This window comes from Rhodamnia argentea, chromosome 7 (genome assembly GCF_020921035.1).
Source record: "Rhodamnia argentea isolate NSW1041297 chromosome 7, ASM2092103v1, whole genome shotgun sequence".
Classification (NCBI taxonomy): domain Eukaryota; kingdom Viridiplantae; phylum Streptophyta; class Magnoliopsida; order Myrtales; family Myrtaceae; genus Rhodamnia; species Rhodamnia argentea.
The window spans coordinates 10920623-10942299 of NC_063156.1; the positions used below are offsets into that span (position 1 = coordinate 10920623).

General features: G+C 38.0%; 1 protein-coding gene across 1 annotated transcript; it reads right to left on the minus strand.

Annotated features, from left to right (window-relative positions):
- Positions 1-870: 870 nt before the first annotated feature.
- Positions 871-19857, minus strand: LOC115737794 (villin-3-like). The gene is made up of 24 exons (XM_030670148.2): positions 19695-19857; positions 16708-16852; positions 16407-16506; positions 15290-15358; positions 14950-15186; positions 14681-14858; positions 14431-14563; positions 13411-13570; positions 13189-13339; positions 12996-13096; positions 12750-12908; positions 11603-11671; positions 11454-11522; positions 11210-11347; positions 8188-8316; positions 7228-7375; positions 7008-7018; positions 6784-6924; positions 6581-6706; positions 5850-5912; positions 4867-4974; positions 2080-2329; positions 1505-1731; positions 871-1418 (listed from the first exon to the last, which is right to left on the minus strand). Exons 2-24 carry the CDS (start codon positions 16761-16763, stop codon positions 1305-1307), a joined length of 2937 nt encoding a protein of 978 aa, XP_030526008.1. The 5' UTR covers positions 16764-16852; positions 19695-19857; the 3' UTR covers positions 871-1304.
- Between the last annotated feature and the right edge of the window lie 1820 nt (positions 19858-21677).

Genomic DNA, 21677 nt, shown 5'->3' on the forward strand with positions numbered 1-21677 from the left:
GTTATTTTTTTTTATTCCTTTTATATTTATCGCTATGAGAGATATGGGGTATGAGCAAATCAAATTTATGGAGCAATAGGGGTAGCTTTGATCTTTCCCTTTCAATCATTACCAATTTCTTCTTTTACAATTTAAAAAAAAAAAAAGAGCTACGATTTCAAGCGGAAGTCTTCCGTTTTCAGTTTCATCCTAAATATGCTAAAAGTCTTTATTCAAAAGGAATTCTAATGATACGAACAACAAAGTAGTAAAATGAACATATGAAGATGGGGTTATTATCGTGATAAGAAATGACATCACGATAAATGACAATAATAGTGTGGACGCCATTTGAAGCTTCTTTTTTCTTCTCCATTTTATAGGGGAGCGGAAACCGTGAATGGAGTTGTATTTTGATTGACATATTGAACATTCATTTCTGCTCGAGGGGTTAGGCGTCGTTTTCTTTTTCTTCGGTGGAGCAAGTGAACCGTTGCAAACAGTTTGAAGGAGAGAAAAGCGATTCGCTGAAGTCACGCCTACCTTGCTCCAAATCGAGCCGAAATCAATGCTCAGCAGGGCAAGTCGCTGGCACAATTTGGCTCCGAGGAGCAAGCCGTGGGATAATGCCGCCCAAGAAAAGAGAGGAGCTGGAAAAATACTTGAATATCAACAACAAACGAATGGCAGGACCACAAGTGATAGCTCTCTGGAATATGATTCAAGGATATATCAAATTCAAACTATTTCATATCTGAGAGATCTGATATGCATGATTCAGTTCACCTAAGGACCGGATTCAGTGAAACAGATCAAGCATTATCTGCCCCTAACAAAAGAAAGAAGAACACGCAAATCCAAAACGTCGATAGATAACAGCAAGCACAGCGGTAGCAAACAATACTGATCTTCATGTCTTACATTGAGACTATATAACATTCATGCATTACATATACACCCCATTTACACAAATCAAATGGAAAGAGGCCAAAAAAAAAAAAATTAAACAAATCATGATCGGGGATGCACAACCAAATCAAAGAATTGCAGCTTGTCTACCATATTTCAAACTACTATCCCCGACCAATAGGAGGCAGCAGCTTCTAGAAAGGAGCATTTGAAAAAACAACACTCTTCCAATGGCGGCACAACCCATACCGGTCTACCGACAGCTACAAACTCATCAAAGGGCAAAATGCCAGACTCAGCAGTCCAGATCGAAGTGCACCAATGAACTCACAACTTTCTGGCAGAGAGCACATTCAATATTGTGAACAAGGAACTCCAAAAAATGCAACACAGCAGCAGCAGAGGATCAATTTTTACTAAAACAAATCGGCTTTCTTCTTGTGCATGTCCTGCTTCCATTTTGGCAACTTGTAAAATGCATCCTTTGTCATCCCTAGGACAGCCTGAAATTCCTCGTCCGACAGATAAGCCTAGCATGTAAACAAATAGCGACATGAATAACCATCCGAAACATGAATCAGCTAAAAAAAGACCGAGGCTCACAATGTTTACTGACCTCTCTCCTTTTAAAGTCGATTCCAGTCACTGGGTTGTCTGATTTAGCCTTCACTTGATCATAACTGAACACTGTTACCGTATTCTCACTGGCCTCAACATCCTGGAGCGACTCTTGCTTGGATTCTGATTGCTCCTCATTATTTTCCGAGACAGGTGCAGATCCCTCTGTCTCATTGTCCTCTGAGACTTCCACTGGCTCTTCCGCTCCGGAAAGGGGTTTTTCACCTTTTGTGTCCACCGCAGATAATTAATTTTAACATTCTTCGTGTCCACATTTGTTCACGAAGAAAATGGGGGCACAACAGTGCTAAACACTCATAACAAAGTGAGTTGAAATTTCTTTCCAACAATCAAAGACAGGTTTCAACCATAAAAAGTTTTGTCAAAGCACTGCAAGGTTTGACAGTGGCAAAATTAACTAACAAGCAGGAAGGAGGAAAAGACAGGCTCCAGTTTTCTGTCATGATCACACAGTTAAATCTTACATGAGATATCAAACTTAGCATAGCAAGCACATGCTAAATACATAGATCTAATGTGGAGAAAATGCTTACTAAGTTAAGGAAGTTTTACCTGACAGGCTACTTTCAAGAGCAGCTCCACTGGACCGACTGGGGGAGTTGTCTGGTGACTTCTCAGCGGTTAGAACGGAGGAAAGAGCTGCTACGGCTGCTGCTCTTTGTGATCCCTGACCGCTTCCCAATGGCCTTTGGGCAGAGGGTTTTGATGGTGAAGAGGAATTAAAAGCAGAGGATAAGGCAGCTAATGCTTCAGCTCGTTGCCTGGGTCCACTATTGTCAGAGCCATTGGATTTGTCAACACCCTAAGACAAACATACATATTAAAAGCAGCATCGTGAATTGAAATTCAATTTCACAATTTGGTTAATTTAAGCCCAAAACTAGGGAAAATGAAACCATATTAAACATCAAAAAGCTTGAATAATTTGAATCCATGCATAGAAAATAGATGAAGAAACAACAGTTACTATGGGACAAAATAAACTTTCAAATGCCGAATCTAAGGAGAGTGAGAATTTCATCACCTCCAGCGGTGATAAATGATGCGAATAGGCACCTTTGAATGATGTCCTGGATCTTATGCAATCAAATCCAAAAAGGAAACTGAAAATTTCATCTCCTCCAGTAGTGATAAATGATGTGCAGAGGCAACTATGAATGATCTTCACGATCTTTTTCTAGAAAGTCAAATGGCAACGTATTGGGAAGGTGGTCACTTCCTTTTTTATCTTCAACCGATTGAAATGTCCATCTTTTGTTTTAATGGGGTGGCAGGGGACTAAAGAACTGGGACTGGGAGGTAGAGCACCATTGACATAATTTTGGTTTTCTATAAACAGTTAAGACTCTTTGTGGCACATTGAAAACAAGATAAAATGGAACTAGATGACGGGCAGAGAACCACTGGTCAAAACTTACTTTTGAACTCTTTCGTCCAAAACTGCGGCTAGGAAGGTCCAACTTCAATTGGAGGCTAATTTGGGAGTTCACATTTCTTACGTGATAAGTATAATACAAGTAAGTATTCCAACTTTAGAGAAGTTATCAATGACATTGAGTCAGGTTTATGGATGCCTATATACAAGAAGTGCAGATAATAATGTTAATAATAAGCTTTGTTAGAGACATTTGTGGATAGACCATTAGCAGTTTTTTGTTGCAATATCTTGAGGGAGCCACAGTAAAGGAATAACTTTGGACCCGGGCAGGGATGAGCATTTGCAGAAACAAAAGACAAAAGCTCCGGCTTTAATCCATTTCTCATTCTTGGGGTAGATTGGACGGTTAGGACCTTCATATTTTTAGAGAAAAGGAATACAATGAACTAAGGGAACACAATAAATTATTGTCTTGGAGGTTACTATTTCTTGCTACAGAAATCATTTATACTTGTTCATAGTTTAATATGGTATTAGCATAAGGATTCTATGTAGTATATTCCCACCCCCCAACCCCCACTTTCCCCTTCTTGTCATCACAGGTAAAAATAGACTGGTTGGGTTTGGTTGCACTTGTGAACTTTGGCCTGAACTTTTTTCACATTAAATAAAAGAAACCAACTGGAAATCAAGAATTTGAACAGGGCAATAAATGAAAAGGTAAGCTTATATAAGAATCGACGACAATCTGTTTGGCCTGGGCCATCTCTTAAGCTTATCTTGCTATTTTCTGCATACAACATAAGGAAACGGTAAGCCCATGTAAGAATCAATGACAATCTGAGCACTAAAAGCAACGGGCTAAACAAAATAAAAAATGAGAAACAAAAGCGAGAGGGTTGAGAGGGCAAAGCTTGAGATTGTGAGAACTTGTCAGAGGATGGGCGAAGTCCCTGAGGTTTCCATAATGGCAGGGAGAAGTATGCAGAGCTGCACCCAGCTCAACCATACTATTTATATATGTATTTCTTATTTTCTAAAGTTTAGAAAACTAAAGCCAGAAACAAATTCCTTCAAAATACTTTTGCCAAAAAACATGTTGGACCTTGAAGAATCGGAATAAAATGTTGGGTTCAAATTTTTTGACACAAAAGGTTATGGAACATCTCCAACGAAGCCCTGCTATGGAAACTTTCTCCTGCTTTCATAAAATAAAAACAGAAGAACCAAAATCAGTTCTACAACTTCTCAACTGTAGCAACTCTCTCTCAATCTTCTCTAGACTGGCTATCCTTGTTATTTAATAGGTGGGATAAACAAAACCGGTAGCTCTAGAAATAATTTCTCAACTGAAAAATGGAGGTCTCCATTCTGAGTATGAAGACTATTTTCCCTCTTTGAGAGTAGTGAAAATCATTTCCCTAATACCTAGTCAACTGACAGAAAGACCAACATTACTGTATAAATTAAGGTTAGTAGATCGATGTAGCCTGTTGCATCAAGCTCTTAGTTGTGGCACGTGGAATTCCCTACATTCACTAAGACCGAGATTATTACTACTGCTGTCCTCGATTCTTAGAAATGCAAACAACTTCTGCAAAACTATTGTGGAAGACAAGCCGTGGTAGGTCTGTCTCCCAATTTGAAAGTATATATCTTAAGCAGGGTGTTCATGGCTCTAAAACAGGCGAGGATGAGTTAATGCAAGTCAACAACTAAAGATTTCATTGAATGCTTAAAGTTAACCAATGGAAAGCTCATCTGAGTTACCAGGGGCATACTACTTATGCAGACAGAAAACCTTGCACAATTTCGGAGTATAAAAGTGCCTACAGCTCTGCTTTTCTGTTCTGCATTAATACCAGTTGCCACTTTACTAATATGAAGTGATCACAATGACATGACAAACCTGAAAAATAAGATGAAATAGATAAAACCAGTGTGGGTGAAAAGACTCTTACTGAATAGGATGACTTCCCAGATGATGGATTAAATGCAGAAGATAATGCAGCCAAAGCTGAAGCCCTCTGTGTTGGCCCTCCTTGATTGCCATTGGACCTATCCTGGTTCTGAAACAGAATAGATTGCCAAGCAGCAACACCACAGGGAAAAAATAAATCATAAGCTCGGAAAGGTCTTAATTCAATCAAGTAATAATTACCATTTTTGCCAAAATTATGTCAAAAATCAAAAGCATTAGTCACAAATGTAGTTTTCCTTTCTATTTATTCAATACATCATTGGAGAAAGATGATGGGCCAAGGAAAGAGTTCCACAAGAACAGGATGCCTAAGCACATCATCATCACGATTATCACCACCACCACCACCATCATGGTGATGATGATGACGGCAAGCCGAAATACCTCACTAACCTCATTGGTCTAAATAAAATTCTTAAAGAAAATTAGTGCCAATAGATCGCGAATATATAACAAAGATAAAGAAACACAAGATGCCTCTCAAAACAATTTCTGAAATTTGGCCAGCAAATAGTACAGCTGCTCTTGAGAAAGAAAACGAAAGAAGAAAGAGATCAGTTGCCATAAGACCGATTTCCAAAGAAGGAAAAACAATTTATCCTCGAGTTATTTCCCAATTGGTCTACACAAGGCAACCCAATCAAGCCATCCATGTGAAGAACATCTATTCCCAATAGAAATTCTACCATGGGACCAGTTCACTGAGACATAGAACGATTAGAAAGTCCAACTAAAAACTTGCTAGGTTGAAGGAGACAAAATAAGTAAGACTTCTGGCATAAGTGGGACGTACTTTAATGCAAAGCATGGCAGATTATACGTAATCAACACAAAATGGGAAACAAAAGGAACACGAGCAATCTTTACAGTTTCCCATATAAGAAGACGACGACAACTTGTCAGTCACATATACCTAAAACAACAGGTTAAGCTGCAGCATTATCAACCAGACAAAGCACTTACCTCCACAGCATGACCTACACCAAACAATAATAACACCTTCTTCTGGAACGAATTTCCCTGGACCTGGTTGAATGAAGAGCTATGGTAAGCAATGATAAAGGATACTGACTTATTGCTTTGTAGCATAACTTCATTAAGCTTTTCTGAGTATCCAATAAAATGAATGTCAAAGATATTCAACAAAATGAATAAATAAATGGTGAGAATGGTATCATATGCATGTCCAATGCCCTAAACAGAGGACCTACTTAAAGCTTCCAAAGACATTGATTGACAAAATTGGAGCACAATCCTGTCACACAGAAGCAGAGTGACAACATCTATGGACAATCCATAAAAAGGCTGCAGGAAGTTTAAGTGGCCTTGCAATCCAAGATAAGCATTAATGAAGAAGATAGGAAGGTGGCAGATAACAAAATACACACACTACGTTATGAGAGATCGACTTTTTCACTCCATAATCTTACTAGTGCATTTGACTAAACTTGATCACTACAGACATCCGCCATCACAAAAATTTCATGGATCAAGCCAGGATGCAACATTACTTCTTCACACAAACCTGTTCAACAGATAGTGTCCTAAAAAGATTTCTGCATGTCTTTGAAGTGATAGATAGAGGTATATTTCACTTAGGATAACTAGCCATGCAAAAGATTTATTCAGTTTATAACAGAAATAGGAATTTACACCAAGGCAGAAAAGGCAGTGCCTGTCACCCCAGGACGTACATTGGCTTTTGCAGGATCCCATGAGAAATAAGTGGTGAAGAAGCATGGTTCATTTCCTTCAGTGACTCTGTAAAGTGGAACAGTAGGGGCCAGATTTTCAAGAGATGCCGCCATTTCTATGTAATTCTGCCAACACTTTTTCCAGTGAATAATATAGTCATTTGACAAAGGAACCAACATAAAAATACAAATTTAAGCCATACCTGACCAATTTCAAAAGCATTTTGCTTTTCTTTGGAGTCTACAGACTGACCAACCCAAACAAACACCTCTGCTTGTGTATCAAGTACTAAGATATCCTCAGTCAAAAGATCATCTTGTGAGAAGTTATATACCTCCTCGACCTACAACGAGTACTTGTTGTTAGATATAGCATACTAATGTTAAAACATGTCAAGAAATGCCCGTATTCATGGATGCAACATACCTCAAACTTTCCTGCATCACCCACATGGTAAAAAGAAAAAAGAAATAACGTCAAAACTCATGGCCACAAGAAAAACATAGAAGATTCACAAAGCATCTCCACTCCAGAAGCCATCATATCTCGATAAGAGAGCAAAATACAAGAAAATTTTTAGCTTCTGCAGAACTAAATATGAAGTTTAACCGATATAAAAAAAAATAATAATAATATGAAGTTTAACCTTTATTGAATGAAAATGTAAACAAGTGTGGATCCCTGGCAGTTTCAGAAGAAACTTTTTTGCCGGTGTAACTTTGTTTTCCTCCCAGTGCAAACCAGAAACTTGAGCTTTCAGTTCCTTCTTTAGCATGTTTTAAAGCTACTCCAGGCTGCAATGACAAGGCACAGCACGATTTGTCCCAGTACTAACCAATTTCAAGTATAGTCCAAGCAGCTCACAATATTAAGTAGCAAAGACAACAGGATGCACTTTAAGTAAATTAGGTTCCAAGCTTCCACATTTACTGGAAGGATAATGCATAGGCACTTGTAAGTAAACTACACTCAGAATATATATGATGTTATGCCCAGAGAACATATTCAACAAGCAGTACTGCGCTAGAAGCAGTGACAATGCTGCATCAACTGAACAAACAGCTGTCATGGAGAGCAGCCTGCATTTAAGTAATCACAAATACCATTCTTGGTGAACTTCTGCATGTACCTAAAACGTGCACAGAAGACAACTAGCACTGGGACTAACTTGCCTCTATTAGCTTATCATATACCATGGACCAAGTAAAATCTGCAATGTGCAGTTCAATCAGTGACAATGACGAAAATTTTGCATATTTAACCAAACAGAATGTGAGTTTATTGTATCCAGCTTTTTCCTTTCAATACTCGTTATCGTGGTCTTAGTGTTGTAATGACAATGACATGCACATATTGATCCTCTGACTAAATGATGGTGCTCTTCACAGGAAAACATACTAAAATCATCAATATACATATTTGGACTCGACTAACCACCAAGGTACATCTAATTACAGTTGTTAATAAGGAAGAATTACTTCTGAACTTTAAAGACCCAAGCTTAGTTTAGCTATCACAGATAACTATGAGAAGCTAGAAATCATAATTATGCTGTCATCATGGATAAATTTGATCTTGGTGTAATTTCAAACAGGCCACATCACACCTTCAAAAACTCGGCAACTTTGGCAGCCTGCTGTTGCTGCTCAAAGGTGCTCTGGTTTCCATGCCAGGTGAAAACAGAAGCTCCAGATTGCAGAAGGAAACACTCCGCAGAATTCAAAGAAGTTGCCACCTGAACAATAAAGAGTTAACACGTATTGGCAGATTTAAGCAATGACTGGCGAAGGCATTATTTAGTAACAAATTATCACTGGATTACCATTAGTTAAAATCTATTGGCATATATACAGAAGATCTGAGGATGAATAAGACGTAACAGGGTTAGAAAAGAGGCAAAACTAAAGCAATTGCAGATTTACTTTACCTTTAAGCTAACTGGAAATTATGTAGACAGGAATGAACAAGATTCAGTAACAGTCAGACAACACAAGAACTATATCACGTAACTACACTCTTTGTTTATCAGCCTCCTATTTTGGTATACTGGGAAACTAGCAGTGGCCTCCTGTTGACTGGTAATCTTCTGTTCTTGCTAGTTTGACTGCACCTAAACGAAAGGCCTTTGCCTGGACCACTGGCTCTAGCGAAGTATGCAAAAGCCATTTTCTAAGATAACAATTCCTTTGCTCCCCACAATAGAGTAAACTGGGCTACTCATCATTTGTTCATAATCTGCTCTTGGTGTATCCCATATAATTCCCTAGAGATTTTGGCAGCCTACTCTCAACTGAGACAGAAGTTTGGTGTATCCCATATAATTCCCTAGAGATTTTGCAACCTACTCTTAACTGAGACAGAATTTTGCAGTCCGGGAGATTAGGACTTACCAACCAATTTACTCAAAAAAGAACAGAGGGTTGGTTCCTTTCTAAGGAGGGAGTCTCAAAATGATATCTTTTTTAAATGGGACTCTTCTCTCATCCGGCCATGTAAGCCGAAGGAGGATTATTGAGTATAGGTGCTGCTTTTGCATCATCTTCAATGTGGCTACAGATTATTAAGGATGTACTCTTGTCATCATAGGAAATAACAATGACATCGTCTTTGCTTATAAACAGAACTCTGTTGTTGATCACGTGCATAATTCCATCTTTTTATTTTCTTTACATGAAATTAGTTGCTACATTAGATGAACACTGCATTTTCAACTGAAAGACCAAGATAATTGCATTTTGCACATGCTTCAACCAGTTGACAGGTTTAATAGATTGAAAAAACTTCCACATATTTTCATATTTACCAAAATGGTTTTAAGCAATTGATATTTGGTAAGTCAATAGGCTTGATCAAACATAATGAATTTTCAAATGAAAGACCAAGATAATTGCATTTTGCACATGCTTCAGCCATTTGACAGGTTTAATAGATTGAAAAAATTTGCACATATTTTCATATTTAGCAAAATGGTTTTAAGCAATTGATATTTGGTAAGTCAATAGGCTTCATCAAACATAATGCATTTAATGGGGTGTCAAATTTCTTCCATTCTGACTTGATTTTTGTCGATCACTCGGAGCACCTGATTTGGCGTTCTAGATTGCCAGAGATCCACAATATGGACCATCCATTCCATATAAAGGTCGCCCGCAGCAATTTCCGAAATATTCTCAAGAGTAAACTATCCTCATTTTTTACCAATATTATTCCCAGAGAATTTCAGTGACAAACTATATGTGCTGCCCAATGTCAATAGCAAACACAGACTTCTTCCGTATGCATAATAAATTAATAATCGATTTAAAATCATTTATGTTCAAAATCTACTTCTTTTCTGTGACAATTACGTCCACAACCCTCATCAGCAATAGAACTTAGTGGTTAATAAGACAACAGAAGCACCTATACGACGAATCAATAAGCAAAAATTGGGGGAAGTAGAATGACAGTCAGATTTTCTACAAAAACAAGAACAAGACGACACGGGGCAAATGTTGACACCCCAAACTTGGAGGCGCAAATGGGACATTGAATAAACCATAGATACAATCATATCTTACGTTGTTCTCACTTTTAGAAGCAATTACTGTGATTGAACTATGTCAAATACCCAATTGCAAAAAGACGAAGTCCAAATGATAAGATAAAATCATATCTTATGTTGTTCTCACTTTTATTACTGTGATCGAACTAGGTCACATACCCAATTGCAAAAAGACGAAGTCCAAATGATAAGATAGCAAACACAAGCTCACTAGCATTTTGGGGGACAATGGCTCATTAAATCTCTAACATGGGTGGGACAATAATCCCTTTTAATTGTTTTGGCTCATTAAATCTTCAATATGGGCATTGCTTTGCATTTTGGCTTTCCAAATTCAATATACTCTAAATAAACTTTTCATTCCTATCTGAATTTTCTCTCAACAAGCTATGTCAAAACCTGAAACTCGATCTTGTTCTATTTTAAGGATCAGAAACGTTTAAATGAATTATTCCTAAGAGTATCATGTTCTATGCTTACAGTTTTCCTTAAGAATGTTAAAGTTTTCAACCCTCCCCTATCATCAAAATACACAAATGACAACACACTTCATTGCTCAAATGGCTGACTATAAATTTAACTGTTTTATGGTGAAGATTCAACAATGAATGCTTCGGCAACATTCTTCATGCAAAACTATGGAGATGATCTCTGTTATTCACAATTAAGAAGCATTACAGGTATGAGATCCTCTCATTTGCTAATACACAATTCACTTCTGAAAATCTTGACCTAAACCAAAAACAAACATATGTTTAAGTTTCATACTGATCAAACCATCACCAATCGCAGCTCAAATAAGTTGTGGAACCTATCAAAACGAGGAGAGAGGTATTGTGAAAATCTAAATGGCAACTTCAGAACAGAAGAGGTACAACAAACACTATTGTCTACCCATGAACAGTTCCTCCATATTTTTCCAATTGATTCAGGCATGTTAGTACCACAAAAGTTAAAGGCACATGTTCAAAAACAGACCAAACATCAGATATCCATCCAGCGGCAAAAGTTAGCAAGCCACAAGTTAGCAAGCCACTTATATATTAGTAGCCAGCAAAACAAGATGAAACTCAATAGCACATACCGCATCTACTTGGACTGCCTTATTGTTGTGAATGGACGTCCCCGATATACGTATAAGTGCCACAGATTCTTGCGTGTAAGTATCATCCGTTAAACCTTTTTCCTCTATTAACTTCTTGTAACCTGAGCTTAAACCTCCCTAGGGGACATTTCAGATAGCAAATGAGCCTCAGAATCCAAACCACATGTTCCAATCGTGCTGCATTTTGAACCATTACATCATCTTGAAGAAGCAAAGAAGATACCTTGAGGATGACCATAGGCTGAAAAAGTGCAATGAATTGCGCTGGCTCTTTCCCTTGAAAAATACGACCCTATAAGGAAAATCGATAAAAAAAACATGTGATATGTCTCATCTCCATTGCCCAACTGGAGAAGACCCAGAAAACCATACCTGAACAGGTCTCCCCTTTAACGAGTTGAAAATTGTGTTAGCCAACCGAGCAGCCATCTTTTGTTCTTCCTGAAAAGAAGATTATATTCAAGTTGCAAGTCTTCTCTTCTATTTTAATCTGGTAATCACAGTACTTTATTGACCTAACCAGTTAATTAACCAGCTAACTGACAGGTTCTTGGTTCAACCAGTTTAATCGATGGGACCCCTGCTCAGATTATGTTAAGTATGGTTACTGATATTACCTTGTATATTGAAAATTTTGGCTCAGTGTTTATCATTTTGTTGTAATCGAGAATTCCATGTTCAGATCGCAATCTCGCCAGGCTTGTAACTTATTTTTCAACGAATATTGCATCTACATAATGGCAGTAGTGATTAAACTCTATTTACATGCATGTGAAGTCTAGCGTGGATTACTTGGCTGGTGTCTCATTGCTTTGTATAGAGCCAAAGCTTCTAGCACTTTTAAGATATATAGTTTGGTCAATAATGACAAATGAAGCACTGTGGTGGAATGGTGTTGCATGCATGCTAGTGCCTGAAAGAGCCAGATTCAAAACACAATGCACATGTCTCCTCATGCATTTTCTCGGCGCGATGGGAGCAGTCCAATGTTTTATGTTGTTCAACCGTGATCAACACCAATCCAATCCAGTTTTAGACAAGTCCAGTTTCAGAGGGCTGACCAAACCAGACAACAGACTGATTCCGGGTCCAACCTGTTGAATCAGCCAGGGCAGTCCACTTTCCCGCACATTGGCTAACAATAAACAGATGTTTATCTACTATAGTCTGGAAGAGAAACTAAGGATTTTGAACTCTTTCGGCCATCCACTTCCTCATTTTCTCCTTTCTCTTCCTTTAACATTATTTCTATAAGAAACTAAGGGCAAGATCCTTAGATACATTTTTGGGCCACGAGGAAATGCTCTATAATAAAGAAGGCATATGTGGCAATAGTCAATGTCTCTCCTAAGAATTGGTAAAATTATTTCAAAGATGTGAGCCCTTTTAAATAACCAATTCAACCATATTCCTATGCTATACAATATCTAGCTTTAACCTGAATTCAAACTAGGAAATATGCAACAAAGTCATTCCGCACTCATTCAAACGCATCCTGCGCACTTGAGAGATGATTTACCTCAGCACTATCCTTTCCAATCCAGCAGGTCAGGAAATAATCTTCTTTCCTTTCACCAGAGTGGTAGGTGTAAAGAATGATGTAGCAATCTCCACTATAAAACTTACCAATATCCTCTTTGGACAACGGAATCTTGGCACTGCCATTAATGCGCCACACCTAAAATCCAATTCAATTAGTACTCAGAGAAATAGAGGCGCAGTTATCCTTAAAAGAGGACATACGACATGGAAATAAAAGCTAGACCTCCAATTTTCCACCTCCTTCCAGTAAAGGTGGGACTTCTTCGCTCACAGAAGGACCTTTTGCCACTCCCTTTACACCCATTCCTTGTTGCTTTAGTAAAGCTGGCAAAAAGTACAAACCAATGATCAATAGTGATAATGCTAAGTGAAAAACTCCACCTACTCAGAATACAAATGAGAATGTGAAACGTCACCTGCTACTTTTCCTCTCCCTTCCTCACAAGCAGGAGTTGCAGAACCAGATGGCCATGTGTCAAATTTGGTTTTAAATGCGTGAGTCTCGTAACCCTGGATAACTCTGGTTATTCGTGTTGATTTTGGTCTGTTCTGGCTACTGATAAAGTCCTGCAGACAAGTTAGATTTTAGATATAGTTCATTCAGTTATGACATAGAAAGATGAACCTCTACACTCTACCTCAGCTGCTTGGATGGCCGCTTTTCTTTCATCCACTTGTGTAACTCGGCCAACCCAAACAAAGACCTCAGCGCCACAATCCAGCAAGTAACAGGTGTTGTTTTCTAACATACCCTTGGATAATTCACCTTCCACAAGCTTCAGCTCACCATCAACAATGCTACAAAGAGAAGCAACTTGAATAAGCACCTAGAACACATAAAGGCCCGTCTTCTTGAACAGTGATGGTACCCAAAATAGCAGTGTCCGTCGCCTATATTTATCCTATAGCTTAATAAAGGAAAGAAATTTACCAATAAAGTTAAGATTGTATAAGCCTCAGAAGTATTATAATTCACAAGAAATGGCAAGTGTGAAGGCGATAAGGACAGGCATAAGCAAATAACTACTAGCGGCTGTTCCAGGAATTATAGGGAAAATAGGAAAATTAAGAGTCAGGTAGAAATGCTTGCCAAAGCAATTCTCTGTGGTTGCAGTCGCTACATGCATTCCAACAACTCAACATAGTTTCTATACTATTTATTGCCATGACAATAGCAACTTCAAATGATATGGGAAAGTCATATACAAGTCTAATCCATTTTTTCAAACTTTGACTTATCTTTCGGAGCATTCAGGTAGTTCTCCATGTACACATATTCCTCTTTCATATATATTAATTGTCCATATTATGAGAAAACGTGTAAAAATACTTCAAGGCCCAATAAAAAATAAGCATGTCTCAAGCTGCTGACAAATTTTTTGTAGAATCATATGTACGATTCCTTCTAAGAAGTCGCCTAGGAGTTAGCACGCAATTCTCTTTGCCCTCTTTTCCAATCTTGAAGTGTCATGTGTGCTAATTTCTCTTCATTCAAAAAGAAAGCTATTCTTTCCAGGCCAAAGTTGTTATTTGATCAGAACATGACAGAAGCTACCAAATTTCAATATGCACAACATGCACACTGCAGACCAGAAGCACTGTTACTCCTCCATTAGTTTAAAATAGTAGAAACCCAACCTCCTATAGAGTAATGGTACCTATAGAGCTTGGCAGGAGTTGCTTCTGGAATTGCATCATCCTCACTTGAAACTTTCTTGCCAATGGGAGCAAAACCACCAAGGAGGACCCAGAACTCACCCGAGTCTGATTCAGTATCTAACTTCCCATCATCTGGCATGAACAGCCATGTATGCATGAATAAGCAGAGCTAGCAGTATAAATGATTTTAAAAGAGTAAATGATACTAAGTCTTTATGCAAAACATTAAAGCATGAGGGAAGAGCCTACCAACAATTGCAACATCACACTTTCCCTCATGATACTGCTCTTTCAAAAACTGAATGACCTCCAAAGCCTTGGCCCTTTCCTGGATATTTGAATTTGCGCCATTGAACTGATAGATTTTCTCCTGAGTGTCTAGGATAAACACATCATCATGATTCAGTGAAGACCGAGCAAAAGGGACCTGCAAGAGTTCAAAAGAAAAAATTGTCTTACATGACTAGCAGAAGACTGACATGCCAAACAATAACAGTCAATGCAAAATTCTCCAGTACCTGCTTCAACCTAACAACTCTTTTTCCACGACAGACATATAGACGCGTCTCAAACTCCTCTTCCTCTGGTTTTTTGAATCCAGAAGCTACACCGCCTTCCAACGGTATTATACATGGTTTGAAGTAGGATAAGAATTTGTCAGATTCATGGCCTTGAAGTTCCCTGTGCTGCACGGCACGTCCTCCAAGGGCCGCATCAAGTTCAACAGTCTTAATTGCTGCTGTTCCAGCTTCATCCTATGAAAAAAGGCATATGTTGGGGTGTGACCATGCCATGACCCAAGTCATGGGTAAGGCAACTTCAATATCTCAAAGATAGAACATATCCATCAAAGAATACCTGACTTGTGTCTTTTCCAATCCAAAAGTGTATGTCATACAAATAAGCACCTCCCTTGCCAGGCGTCGTCTACAGAAGTTTAATTGAATATTAATCAGCGTAGATAAACATAAATAAACATAAACTTATAGAGGACAGATAGCCTTATATTTCATACACTTTATATCAACAAAAGAGTTCTATTTTTTATCTTTATACGTTGCTCTTTGAAACCATCTATGTACATGTTTTATTCAGTTTATTTAGCAGTTAACTCTTAATGAATAATCATAAACTCCATTGATATTAATTTGACTATAAATTGACCATCATAATTTAAGAGTCGACTAATTTTTTACAATAGTATACCCTAGGCATATCGACACTGAATATCCTTTTTATACCTAAAAAATGAAATACCAAAGATAAGTCATCGAAGGCTTTGTGTGAATAATGGAATAGTAAGCATTACTCATTTGAAAGTGTCCCACAGTGATCTAATATCTTTTCAAGAAAATGAAGCGAGAATCCGCAGTGAAGAAATAAGGAGACCTTTCTATATTGAAATATCAGTTGATAAAATCATAGGCAAATTACTGCCGATAAGAATGTGGAGAAGAACGAAAACAGAATGGTTCCACCTACTCAAAACTAAGAGGGGATGCCACCTTCTACTAAAATCCCGGTTTTAGAAACAGTTGCGTACAAGTCAATACAGCATTTGATTATACAAGGATCGTAATAGTAGATCCTGTCAGTACTGTTCCATTCAAGAAAAAGGACAATGCATCAGACATCCAAATTAAGTCCAGTAATAGCTCGAAAATTGTGAATGAAGTTAATTTAGTATTACTCAAATTCATGGTGGATGACAAACCAAAAGTACAAACAGCATCTCATCGTACTATAAAATGAAATTGCCAGTAAATGTAATGGTGATCTGAAAGCATAAGTAACACCAAAGAGGCTATAAACTAGAACCACAAATCTAAAGGGATGATTTATCACTACCAAATACTTGCCTACTGCAAAATAAAGAAAAATTGATGATAGTCTGCAATATTTTTATTACATATATCAACATAAGTACTTGCCTTGCAGGTTTACTTTTATGTAGAGGAACAAGAACTATTTTCACCTGTAATACAATGTAGGAATCGCCCATGTAGAATTTCCCATGTTCGGACTTAGGCAGTGGAACTGGCTGAAAATTCTCAATACGCCAAATTTCGGTCCCACTACGAGCTGTTAAGCTCAAACATGCTTAAGATTAAAAGTAGCGGCATGGAGACTAATACTTTATATAATACAGATATATACTCTTTCCTCTAGGTATACATTCACAAACATCCACGAACTAGGGAATAATAGATAATTAAGAAATTAAGCAATGGTAATGCACTAAATTAAAAGCAAGTTATTTCTTATATCCAGGATACATCCTCTGACCAGCACCCTGAAACGCCGGATCCAAAACCTTTGCAGTGCTAGACATCACCTGAAATTTATGTTCTTACTTTCTTCTGGATGGTAGATATCCTTCAAGCGCCAAATTCTGGCGTCTAATAATTCAGCAAGAATCCACTGCAGAAGCAGAAAATGATCTTGTACAGAATCTGCTAAAAAATGCAATCTAAAGGGAAACAGTAAACATTGAGATATCCGACTGTCATTTGCTTTGATGTTGGGTCGTGATTCTATCACACGCTTAAACTTCCAAGGCTCTTCTTGGTCGTTTATGGATTCTCTTTGTTGAATATGTAATTATGTGTGAGTCAACTAGATCACGTTTAACAAGTCTGATGTAGATTCTATGCAAATGATGGTCAGGGACCAAAACTGCTCAAAAGGACATTCAAGGAATAAAAACCTGAGACTTTAAAGATCAAGGACAAAACTGCAAAAACGGTCAAACTTAATGGATCCTAGGTGTTGTTAAACCATTTCAGAGCTTCACAAATTCTAGCCAGTCAAGCCTGTGAAAGAATATGAGTTACCCACCCCACCTACATCAAATAACTACATCACCCACTAACCTTATCAAGTAGATAAGCTAAAGCATAATCACAACTTTTTTGTCGCATTTTTTCACTTCAAAAGTTTATATACATGTACACATGTATATAAAATGTTTAACATACCAAATTATACATTTGTAGGAATACGTATGTCAATGTCATTGAAATATCCATATCGGAGCAAACCTCCTATAAATCAATATCTCAATTTGAACTGCTGACCTACCCCCCCCCCACAAAAAAAAAAAAAAAAAAAGCAAAAAGAGAGGCTCCTGCAAAGCGTTTGATAGATGCTGAACAACTGTAACCCCCTCGAGCATGAATTGGACCTTACATGTAAAACATAGGATGTGGACTTAACTAAATCAAACAAAAATCAGAAGGAAAATATGAATAATAGCCAAAATGGCAACAATAGGAGTGTCAAGGATTGAACCACGACTTGAAGCTCCAATATCATATTGAAGAACAGTTAAACATGTTGACAATGTATCTCAAGCAAAGGCTCGATGATAAATGATCTATGCTACCGATGCAAGTGCTTCAATAGGATGCAACGAAGAGTATGTTTTATCGGCCTTGGAGTGAATGACTCATGTGGTACTTCTTCACCTGCTGCCTTTCTCAAACCTCTTTGGTAATTTTAGCATGTTTGTTGCTTTCAACTTCAATGACTGCCTTCTAAGATCGATTTTAATGCGAGCTTTAGTAGTTCCCATTTCAAATGTTAACTAACGCTCCGATCAAAAGCTATGAAAAATGAACACCATCATAGAAGAGTAAAGATGCACTAAAAAAGGAGAAGAGAAATCCGTTATAACCTATATGAGTACGCAAGAACATAGAGCATTTCCAAACTCCAAACCAGTACACCCAAATACAAACCCCCACGGTGAGAAAGGGCATAAACATGCAATAGTCCTAACAACAACTAAACCCAGTAGCCAGTGTAGGAAACAAATTTAAGTCACAACCAACAATTGCTTCGCTCCCTCTAGACATGTATTTTGGCGGTTACCTTCTGACAGATTAATGCCTATGTCTAATTGGATTCTCCAAAGCTACTGCCTCTCTTTTTCTCTACTTTATGGAGATTTTCTTCTTTTGACTTTTGCTCCCCAAATTTCTTAAACTAACTCTTTCACCAAAGTTAACTTACATGTCACAGGATGTCCTAAAAAATAATGACATACTTATGTATATCTATCTTCAGAATCTAATTGACCTTGCTTTTCATCTTGATGGCATCAGTCTTCTCAAAACAGGGACTTTAACATGAACATTTTTATTCTAGTTCCTATTACGGCTTTCTCTTAGGAATGTTATGCAGGTATTCGTCCAAATATGGAGAGACTGAGCACGTTAAGAGTTCCACAATTTTTCATTCAACAGCCAGATAATTTCCTGCTTTCAGAATCATGTTCGCCGACGTAAGCTTCAATTTATAAACATTTGACCATCAGAAGAGTATAATCTTGTTACTAATGTTATCACCTAAGAATTATCCAACTACAGAATATCTTCTCGAGAGCATGTGGTTCGATATTTCATCTCAGCGGCCATTGTTTCTCCAGACTGGCAATCTTTACTATGGCTAAATTTGTGCTGCCAAACACATATAATCAATTTAAATATGTAGCATTTCAAACTTTTGGCCCAACCATTCTTTTTCCATGAAAGTCACGGAGTTTCTTGCCTCACAACTGCACCCAGTTCACCACACACATTCCCTCCCAATACAGTTTGAAAATGTATCAGAATCACTCATCCTAATATATAAAACTCAATTAGCAGTTACTTGTCCACTAGTGTCAAAAGCATGGCTGGCAAAAGAAGCCAAGCTCTTCAGCACATCGCCATCAAAACTAACCCAATGAAATAGAGAAAATTCCAGATACATTCACTGATACCAGCGAATGACTACAGCTGTGACCCGAGCGGATAGAAGTTCTTATTCAAGCTGAAACTCCAAGCAGGAAGCTAACACTAGTACCGCAATTAATGATCCCGATCAATCAGTCCGATCGGGCAATGAAAAGAAGACGTCACTCCAATCCACGAACACGAAACCAAATCGTTTCGCGATCTTAGTTCACGCAATCCATCCGAGGACATGGCAACATCCGCCGGTGACACATGCACACGACACGCACGAGGATTAGATCGCCACCTCGACCAACCAAGACAAAATCCGAACACACTCAAAGCGAGCGAGAGCGAGAGCGAGAGAGCGCAATCGGCAACCACGCAACACTAACACAAATCGCCAAGCTCCGGGATCACGAAGGGAAAACAACGGATCAACCCACCGGCGAAGATCTATTCCGTCGACGGCACACACTCCGAAATCCTCGAGCTGATCAGAACGCAAAGAAGGCGAGCGGATTGATCGCAGAAGCTGGACGTACCTGACGGATCTCCCCGTATGATGATCACAACGATGATGAGAGAGAGAGAAGAGAGACAGAGCTGGCAAATGAAGGAGAAGATAGATAGAGAGAGAGAGGAATGGCCAGGGAAGATGGAGAGACTAGCTGGAAATAAAAGTGAATTATTGCCGTTGCAGAGCACAGTGCGTCAAGATTTCTTCTCTTTCCCTTTTTTTTTTTTTTTTGCTCTCGAGACTTTTTTTTTGTACGAACGAATTATGAATTTTGTGATCAAATTTAAAAGGGAAAAAATAAAGAAAAATGGCAAAAAAAGGAAAAAAAAGGGGGAGAAATTTGAGGAGAGAGGGAGAGAGAGAGAGGAAACGCCTGTGGGGACCGCGTGGGCCCGAGCCAGACACCGAGTCGTCGTGTTAAGGCAAAGATCCGGTGACGTGGCACCGGCGAGCTGTCGGGGTTTGCCTCGCCTTAGACGGGCTGCCGTTTGATGGATTTCATTTTCCAGCGTGGCCCGCGAGAAAAGTCTTTTACAAGTTGTTTTTTTTTGGGCTTTTTCGTTTATTTTCATTTTCTTTTTCATTTATATGCGTGTACAGGCAGTGATGGTTTTAGGCCAGTAGTTACTCCTACCGTTACCGACATTTTACTGCTAAGGCTCTATTTTATTTCATTAAAAAGTAAATAATTTAAACAATTTTCTCTTCAAAATGACCGCCAACGAACGAAAAATACCATATCAATAATCGAAACCCTTTTTATCTTCCGATTGTTTTCAAGCAATACAAGTAATCATTTTTAAGAAAATAATTTATTAAATTATTGATTTTTCGCGAAACAAACGGAACCGAAATTTTATTTCGAACATAAACATTTTTTTTTCTTGAACTTTGCAATTCATTACCACCTTGAGTTAGAGGAAGATGCTACAAATATTTTAGGGTTTGTTATTTGTACAATTTGCTTACTAATTTGTTTGTCATCGGACTTCCCTTTAGATCTTTTGCGTGTATGAATTCCTTCGTATGCTATTTTAGTCACTAAGCAAGATCAATGTTTTGCTCATATTTAATGCCTAGCTGACGTGCGAATCTCACATTTGTTAGGCTGTATCCACCGTCTTGGAGAGAATATATGGAATGAATTCATTTTATTGGGCCGTGGAGTGTGCATAGCGCTTGAGGGATAATTAACCAAACAAAAAAAAATACTAAATTTATTGTATGGACGCCAATTTAGTCATAAACTTTTTAATTTTATCAATTTAATCCTAAATTTTTCTTTGATGTTTTGCTAATATGGTATGTCCGATCAATTTTGGCTGAAAATCGCTGGCTTGCACAGTGCCGTCCCTACGCGATGTAACCGAGCCGACGTGGATTTTGGAATATCTGGAAAATTTCTAAATTTTAAATAATTTATTTCTTTTTTATTTTCTATGTATTTTTTCATTATAGCCGGCGAGGGTTGCTGAAGCCTTGGCAATGGCGCTCGCTAGCGAGGACTTGTAGGCCCTTCTCGCTCACGACCCTCACCAAGCACAATGAAAAGAAATAACAAAAAAGAGAAGAATAAAAAAATTATTAAAAATTTAAAAAAATCAGAATTTTTTAAAAAAAAAAACTTACAAAAGTCATCCACATTAGTGCGATAGTCGTGTCATGTAGCACTGTTGCTTTCGGATTAGCGATTTCCGAAGATGTGACGATGCAAACAAAGTGATTTTGTGGAGTAACTACCCACTAAGAAAACCATTCGAATGAATGGGATTTTTAATCTAACTTTGGTTGTTATAAGAATCATGAAAATCTTAAGGATACTTCAGTTTTTGGATGTATGGGGTGGACACCAAGCTTAGATATAACAAACATAATCAATCACATAAGAGTCACACTAGAATAAGATTTTTCTATGAGGTCCATTGCCTGTTTCGCTATCTCTTGATACGCGATTTGCTCGATCTAGTAGGATGAACACGAGAAAGATAATTTTTCATGGCAGCTTCGT